The sequence below is a fragment of the Nannospalax galili genome, unplaced genomic scaffold (assembly GCF_000622305.1).
Source record: "Nannospalax galili isolate Female #2095 unplaced genomic scaffold, S.galili_v1.0 scaffold454, whole genome shotgun sequence".
NCBI lineage: Eukaryota > Metazoa > Chordata > Mammalia > Rodentia > Spalacidae > Nannospalax > Nannospalax galili.
The window spans coordinates 3792171-3801119 of NW_008334929.1; the positions used below are offsets into that span (position 1 = coordinate 3792171).

The 8949-nt window shown below is 38.0% G+C and overlaps 1 protein-coding gene across 4 annotated transcripts in view; it reads left to right on the forward strand.

The window, feature by feature from the left end:
* Lrrk2 (leucine rich repeat kinase 2) overlaps positions 1-8949 on the forward strand; it is a 143745-nt gene that overhangs the window by 28276 nt on the left and 106520 nt on the right. For 3 of the 4 annotated variants that reach the window (XM_008829672.2, XM_029561887.1, XM_008829670.3), the window contains exons 13-14: positions 3818-3942; positions 6634-6740. In XM_008829672.2, coding sequence (XP_008827894.2) covers positions 3818-3942; positions 6634-6740 — 232 coding nt within the window. The remainder of the gene's footprint in view (positions 1-3817; positions 3943-6633; positions 6741-8949) is intronic. The other variant, XM_017797294.2, reaches the window with a different exon arrangement.

An 8949-nucleotide genomic window follows, 5' to 3' on the forward strand; every position in this document is an offset into this window, starting at 1 on the left:
ATAGGAGCGCACTAGTGGCTTACAACCCCTACTGGGAGATGGAAACTGACCTGCATGCGGGAGATGCCTACAGTAGTAAATGCTTAGCATCTCTTTTCATTTTATTAAGGAAAAAGAAATGTAAGGCAGCTGTGGCGTTGTCTGAGTAAATATCAAAGGAAAGAGGTGTCACGGGAGATGGTCCTAAGGAGTCCTTCAGTGGTCTGGCTATTTGCTGTATTGATTTCATTGCTAATTTGGACCATCTGGTGGTTAAATTTCAGAATTTGCTTCAATAAAAAGGGATCAAGTAATGACTTAAGAAGATATTAGTTTAAAACACAAGGATTTAATAAATCCATTTTATAAAGGGATTCGGATAATGCCTCGTACATTTTAAGGACCCAATAACTCATAGCTGTTAGCAATAGTGTTATTATATGTGAATAACACATAAATTGTGTACAGCACATGTACGATTTTATAAAGAACAGAGTTACACCATTTTAACATGGGTCTAGCTAATCTATTTTTTTAAGCACTAGGTGCCATCATGTCCAGCATTTTTTGGAGACAGGGTCTCCCTGTAGCACCAGATGGAACTGGTGGAACTCTCTATCTCTCCACGTAGACTTGGCTGGCCTCAAACTCACACCTGCCTACTGAGTGCTGGGACTAAAGGCGTACGTCACCGCACCTGGCCTAATCTATTCTTACATAGCATTCTCTGTCAGATTTCTCTTTAAAAATGTTTTTGAATTTATTTTATGTATATGAGTGTTTTGCTGCATGTATGTAAGTGCATCTGTGTTGTGCAGTGTCTGCAGATGACAGAAGGGGGCATCAGATCCCCTGGAACTGGAGTTGTAGCTGGTCGTTAACTGCCATGTGGGTGCTGGTAATTGAACCTGGGTCCTCTACAAGAGCAGCCCGTGCTCTTAGCCAATGAGACATCTCTCTAGTTCCCACATGTCTCTTTTTAAAATGTTGCTTTTGAACGACTGAATAAAATATTATCTTAAGTGTTGATTTTGATGGCTCTGAAAGCGTATGAGCAAATTTCAGTTAACCAGGCACTGGGTGAAGCAAGCACAGCCACAATGAAGTCTATTCTAAGAAATTTAGGTGTTAGATTTAGGAGGGCAGAAAAAGGAAGGCGTTTAAAGTTTAGAAATAAGGGTCAGAGCCAGACCTGCCACAGGCAAGGAATGTGGCCCTGGATTCAGGAAGCCCAGCAAAGGGCTGATAGCTGTTCCAGCTCTTCCTCGAGGAATGATTATCTGCGCGCTGATGAGGGAGCAGTCTGGACTTATATAAGAACTCTGCTGTACACAGCTGCAAGAGTTAATGCTATGCCAGGGTCTGGTGTCCTTGACGTCTCTTCTGAAGATTATTTGCTCAGGCAGGTGGGTGAGTTATCTATAGCATTAAAGGAGACAGGTTGGCTCCACAAACAGTCTCTCTCAGTCCAGGGAGTGACCAGTTGATAAGACTTGAGCAAGGCCAGGCTGCCAATTTAGGGCCACTTAGATACTTTAAGGGATTTATCGTTATATTGCTTTTCTAATGAGGCTTGTGGCTCTTCTGCAATTCACACATTCTATCACTAGGCAAGTGGCATTTATTCGTTTGTAAAGGAAGTCTATCATAAACGTCTTAGAGAAACCAAGACTTTAACATAAACTAAAACTATTGAAGAATATCATATAAGAAGTCTTGTGATGTTAATCTGGAGGAAACAACTTGATATAATGTAAGGGGTCCTTGTCTTGGGGCTGAACAAGTTTGGGTACTAGCCTTGGCTTTTCTCCTTTAGAGTTAAAGGACTTTGATACTCCTCAACCAACAAGCTGGAAAATAGGGGAAACCCTCACCTTTTCAGGGTTGTTGCCAGTAACCCATATGCAGGTCAAAGGAGGATTTATTGTCATAGAACTAAATCAAAAGACTCCCGAGCTACTGTGACTCCGGTCCTTGAGGTCAGGCTTTAAATGACTGAGATTTTGACTGAGTTCAAATGCATGTCTAACCTTTTTTTGGTGAAATACATTGACTCTGTTTTCCCACATTTGTTTCAAGTTGGTGTTGTACAACTATACCGGGTTATATTTTTTGTTATAAAATGCTTCTTTTCTTTATCGAATATGTAATTAGAGTCACATTCTCATGAATTAAACATATATACAGAAGAGTATATGTAGAGAAGTGATAGAGTAACGAAGGAATGTGTTCATTGGATCTCTGCTAGAGAACACGGCAGTCTGCACTAAATTTTTATTATTTTTTTATTTTTATTTTTTTGGTCTTTTTTTTTGAGACAGGGTCTCTCTGTAGCCCTAGTTGGCCTGGAATTCACTATATAAACCAGGCTGGCCTTGAACTCAGAGATTTGCTTGCCTCTGCCTCCTGAGTGCTGGGATTAAATTATGTCTTCTCAAATGTATCTGGAAAATAACGTCTTTCAAAGTGAAAATGAAACTCAAAAAAGAAGTAGTTTTTAAAGGAAAGTTTTGTGTTCATTAAAGTAACTTGAAAGAACAAATTTCAGTTTTTCAATTTATAAATAAGATATGCAAGTGTTTTAGAAACTTTATTGTATCTTTTACTTGATTATATATAGTTTAAAATATAAATACATATACTTTGGTATTAAACAGTATGTGGTTAAAGTAGAAAAATGAAAATATTTCTTTTCAGTATGCTTTGCACATGGATAATGCTCTGTGTTTGACCCAAAGCAATAAACACAAAATAAAACCTACACAACAGAAGACAATGAAGCCCAACGGGGCTGTCTTTTAAATTATGACTATATCGACTAATGGAAGGGTAAAGCTAAGTATCATTAAAAGGCTTACCTCACCCTGGCAACCTTTGGTAAACATTCATTGGGCACTTCATAATTTTCAAGGTAAAGGGGAGTTGGTTTTAAATAAGATATAAACTCCATCAAAATGAAGTCAATTTAGAAATTATAGTACAATCAGAATTTCTTTAAAGTAATAACCAGAATTCAAAATATTTCTCTGCAATTTAAGGATAAGCAAATAAATTCAAGTTAGAAGTGTCAAATAGAATTTTTGCCCAGACTTTTAGCAGCCTATTTTTCAAGAGAGCTAAGACCTCTTGTTTCAGAGTTTAACATTAAAAAAAAAACATTTTAATTGAAATTTTGCAAATTTTATACAATGTATTTTGATCACATTTAGACCCCTCCCACTCTTATAGCCCTCCCACCTGATTTCATGTACTCTGTCATATATGTTAAGGCCTATCATGCCAAGTTTGTGTCCCCTAACGTCCTTTGGTGTGAGTCCATCCTCTGGAGCCTGGTTAACCTATTTAGAGTCATTCCCGTAAAGAAAACCAACTCTCCCTCTCCCAGTAGTTGCCGGTTGCCAATAATTCCTCAGCTAAAGTTGGGGCTTCTTCCCCCTTCCCCAGTTCTATGCTGGGATTTTGTCTGGCTGGGACTTGTATGTGTCTTGGCTGTGCTGTCAGCATTGCTGTGAGTTCATAAGAGTAACTTCCCAGCGGTCTGGAAAACCATTTACTTGTGGTCACCCACCACTTCTGGCTCTTACAATCTTTCTGCCCCCTTTTCTCTGCTAGTCCCTGAGCCTTGGGCAGCAGTTTTGATATAGGTGTCCTATTCAGGGAAAAGTTCTCTACAGTCTCCTTTTCTCTGAAGTTTGGCTGGTTGTGATTTTCTGGGTTAATCACCATCTGCTGTGTGAGGAAGCATCACTGGTGAGAGTTGAGAGATGTATTCATCTTCTTTCTTGCCCCCGTTCTGAAGGTTGTGTTTTTTAATAACGGTGTCCGTTTTTATCTCTAGTAGCACTACCCTGGACACAATGGCAGTAGTGCTCCCCAAAATAATAACAGTGATGAAAAGCCATGAAACCTCACTGCCGGTGCAACTGGAGGCACTGAGGGCCATTGTACACTTTGTGGTGACAGGTGAGTCATGGTTAAATGGAGACAGCCGTTTAAATGGGGATCGGCTTTGTGAAACATCAACATTCTACACAAAGCTTTAAAGAACCAGCTTCTGACAGCCACATGGGAGGCTGTCAAAACCTTGCTGAAAAACAAAAGATAAAGTTCATGATAAAGGACGACATAAGAAAACTTTGTGAGAATATTCAATACTTTATTTACTTAAGAAATAAACACAGTGTTCAAAGTGGGGCTTTCATCTGTAAGGAGAGTTCATTTCAGATGTTTCTGTTGCAATTATCCAAATTCAAGTTCAGAGTGAACTCCACTGCTCTGCTTGTATCCTTTTCCTCTGAGGTTAAACTAGCTTTTCTGACAGAGCCAGGTGGCCCTTAGTCTACAATGTCAAGGACTTCCTCCCTTCACCACCTTTATCTCATTTTCACAAGCTGTTACCTTGTTTGCCCTTCAATTCTTTCAGCACATATTTATTGTGCGCTTCCTGTTCTGAACATTGTGAAGCTTTTGTAAGGTGATTGCCAGGTGAAAAGGAAGCAGGACTGTAGCACAGTAGACAGCTTAATAGTTAATTACCACACAACCCAGGGCCCATTGTGGACAAAGGGAAAGGATTCTGGTGCTGATGGAGGCGCAGCTAATGGATTCCAAAGAGTAGGTAGGTCAGAGTCTTGATACCTGATCCTGAAGGTCGAGTGCAGAGGCCAGGATCACCTCTCAGGCGTTCTGCATGTTTCCGAAGTGTTTTGGGACGAAAGTAGAAGTTGTAGAATTAAATGCGCAATTAATATTTAGAACACACTATTTCTAAGAAATGGAGGACGTATTTAGTACCGTTTTAATCTATCCATTTTCTTTCAATTCAGTTATGTGTACTTTTTAAAGTAAAAGTGAGACATATAAATTTGAGTCAGATTAGCTCATAGCTTTTAAATATACTCATACACACATGCATACATTTTTCAGTTTTGGTTTTATATATCACATGAATTTTTAAACATATTAGACTTCTGAATGGCTTATGTTTAAATTTTTGTTTTTATAAGCCTAAAATTACATCTACTTTAATGCATGTCAAGAACTTTTTCCATACAACTCTGATGTTAAGCAAGAAGCTGAGCGAGTTTTGGAACTCTATAAACTATGCTTAATAATACACACTACAATTTGTATCACTACCTTGTAGTGCTGTGACTATATTTGCAATTGATAGCAATAGCAGTATTGTAGAGGGTGATTGGCAGGGAGACTAGTCATAGAAAAGTTGGGTTAGAGGTCGATGGTAGTCAGTTGAGACTTGGGGAGGGGGATGGTAGAAGCAGAAAGTATGAATTTGAGAGTAAACAGGACATCAGTTTGAGAGAACATCATGACTTCTAAATGAAAGGGATAATACTAAATCAAATATCAAGTATTATAGGTGTCTTAGATTTCCAAATTTTAGAGGATATCCATTTTAAGAGTGTGTCTGCAAGGATAGCTTTGTTCAGTCTTTTTTTTTTTTTTTTAATCTCCTGGTACTTTGAATAAAAACAGCTATCAGTCAGCATGTTTTAGGCTGAATCTTGGTGTCCATTCATCACCATCAGCTAATTCCCTTTGGGTGGTCCTCAGTGCCAGTTTATTTCTCTGAGGTTGAATGGGACTTTTAAAGAGCAGTAGAGTCATTCAGAACCACTAGTTGTCAGTTAATGCAATAATATTCGAGGTCCCCAAACAAGCTTTGATGGCTGGGCGTGGTGGTACACACCTTTAATCCCAGCCTGGTTTATATATGAATTCCTGGCCAGCTGGGGCTATGGGGAGTCCCTGTCTCAAAGCAAGCAAGCAAACAAACAAAAGCAAAACAAGGTTTGAATATACATTTTCTCTTTTATTGATTGTAAATTGACCCAGAAGCACCATTGTTAGTCATCATTTAGACATTTAGATGATTATGGATGCTTTTAAAAGTAATTACTTTAAGGCTACACTGTATGTATGTACATATTAATAGACACATTTTATATACATACTAGTATATATGTACATTTCTCTATTAGGCAGGTTTAACCATCTGTCTACTCCATGCATCTCATCATTCTTCTTTACGTTACACAGAGATGAACTAAGGTACACAGATACAACATGTTTGAAGATTTCAGTTGATGCAGACTGACTGCCACGTCAGTGAAATTCTGTCTCCCAAACACCCTTTACATTGCAGCACTGTGCTCAGATCCCTTGAGATCTAGGGAGACGAGGTTATGGACCTGCCCTTAAATATTTTGCAGTGCACACGACCAGAAGGACTTTTACATAGAAAGGAAATTATAGCCATCTGAGCATCAGGAACTGATGTGATAGAACAAAGACCAGAAGTGAAAGTTTAGGAGTGTTCATGCGGGCATAGTCCAAGGAAGATGTTGATGGAAACTTATTACTTGTGGCCAGCAGGTTGTACCGCTGCTCAGCTGGCTCGCTGTGAGTGGTCGTGCCTGCCTGTGGGGCAGTGAGCAGCTTTGGGACTTCATGTAGTCATAGTCACCGAAAATGCAGATGAGATACTAATACATTTTATGAAGAGAGAAAGTTCTATGAGCAGGAACCTAGCCAGCCCAAATTATGATATCGCTTAACAAACTGCAGCTTGTTCAGCATAAGTGTGTCTGAAGATAGTTTGAATGTATTTATTACTATTTGTTTTTCACTTAGGACTACCAGAAGAATCAAAGGCTGAATTCCAATGCAAGCTGAACATGGTTAAAAAGCAATGTTTCAGGAATGATATTCACAAACTGGTTCTAGCCGCTCTGAACAGGGTATGTTGAATGTAGGCTTTTTGTCTTTATACTGCTAATTAAACTGTTAAATTTGGGGAGCTAGAGAGCTTTCCTTTCCTCTGTTTACTATGACAGTAAGAAGTCATGTAGTTAGAATTTAAGAAGGTACTGGGAATGTGGGGGCTGCTGCATTAAATGAAAGGTAATTGCATCATCAGCTGCAGGCTTCTTGGACTATAGGTGACTGCACTTGTGTTTGCTCAACCAGATGTGAACCAAAGAGGCAGACATAGGATATAGGAGTCAAGACCTCTGGCTTACTCTCTTCTCCTTGGTGGATTGCCTTTCCTTCATAGTCCTATGGTAAAAGATTTGGCTTATGATATATATATATATTGAAAGGTAATTGCATCATCAGCTGCAGGCTTCTTGGACTATAGGTGACTGCACTTGTGTTTGCTCAACCAGATGTGAACCAAAGAGGCAGACATAGGATATAGGAGTCAAGACCTCTGGCTTACTCTCTTCTCCTTGGTGGATTGCCTTTCCTTCATAGTCCTATGGTAAAAGATTTGGCTTATGATATATATATATATATATATATTGCTAGAACTGAGACCATTTAGTTGCTAGAACTTAGATCATTTTAGCACAAGATGAATTGCTTTTTTATTAAAGTTTGAGTGAAAAGAAAGATTTTGGTTAATTTTTTTAAAGGAATATTAAACTATTTATTGACCACTGTTCACCATTATTTACAAGAAAGTAAACAATATACAGTTGGATAACATTCTGATACTACAAAGTTATTTTCCTGGCTTCTGTTGAACCAGCAACCCAAATACTGAAAGGATTAAATCTACCAGTAAGGAATGAGTCAGGGTTAAGAAAAAGCATGCAGGTCAGTAATTTGTATTACCAAATTTTCTTCATTCATCCATGTCAGCAGTCCTAATATTGTCAACATCTCTAACCATAATTACATTTCCATGAGCTTAGATGTTCTATGAATCGTAACTTTTTAGTACAGATTTCAACTTACTGAAAAGGAATGTCTCACTAGAGGAAACTTCACAGATCCATTTAAGTCTTATTAGCTAATTAAAACAAACTATTTATCTAGTTTTTTGAGTGTAAGAATTGGGTTAGTAGCAACAAATTTTGAAAATAAACTGCATTTATGTGACAATATACATGAATTCTCATGTAGTTGCTTTTTAAAATTATCCAACCTAAACTGTCCACTAACTATATAATCACCTATTTAATTTGGAAGGTTATGGCTTCAGGAAAATTTTCAGCTGAACCAAAGTGACTTCTTCAGTTGTTCATAATGATGGAATCTCATCAAAGTGTGTTATCACCCATGGTTTTTGTTTCAGTGAACTATTAAAAAAAAGAGTCACGTTAAGTATTTTATGCATATACACACATACAAACAAAACCAGAACGGTCCTTTTGTATCCCAGTTAAAAATAAGTTTTGACTGTGTAATGGCTGGAAATTTTCCTCAACATTTATAGAAAAAGCTGTTCTTCAATGCGGAGGAAAATACAGCATGTCATCAAATATCCTGAAGAGCCAGAATGCCCTGACTCCATTTTGGCTAGCTTCTTTCGACAAGCCCAGACAAGCTCAGGCATATTGTACATGTAAAAGCCTTATAAGGTATGCACAAAAACTTCTGACTCTAAAAGATATTAGTTAGCACATTCCAATGCCCTGAAGATAGCCCCTACCAATCAAGACTTTCCCCATACACAGGATATGGGGACAGCCAATTATTTTAAAAAATGCTTGGCGTGTGCGGGTTTCTGTGGAGTGCCGCAGTAAAAGCTCCTGCCTGCTGTTGTTCAGGGCCAGACTCCACCTTTGGCTCGTAAAGTCTGTGCCCGGCTAGCCGCCATTTGGTTATTGTCTTTTTTTTTTCCTCTTTAAATTCTTAAATAAACTTTTGTATAATCCTTTTGGGTATCTGTGGGAATTGTTCTCGATTCTCGAACCCTAACAATCCTACAATTAAAGGAAGCAACTACAGAAAGCTTTTATTTGCTCAAAGTAACCAGTACTTTCTAATGCCAAACAAAAAACAAAAAACCCCAACAACTATCAATACTTTCAAAACTGACACATCAAACTTGATTTTCATTAGGACGTTTTTTTCACACTAGGAATTCAAAAACTGAGATCCAGATTATATATATATATATATATATATATATATATATATATATATATATATATAATT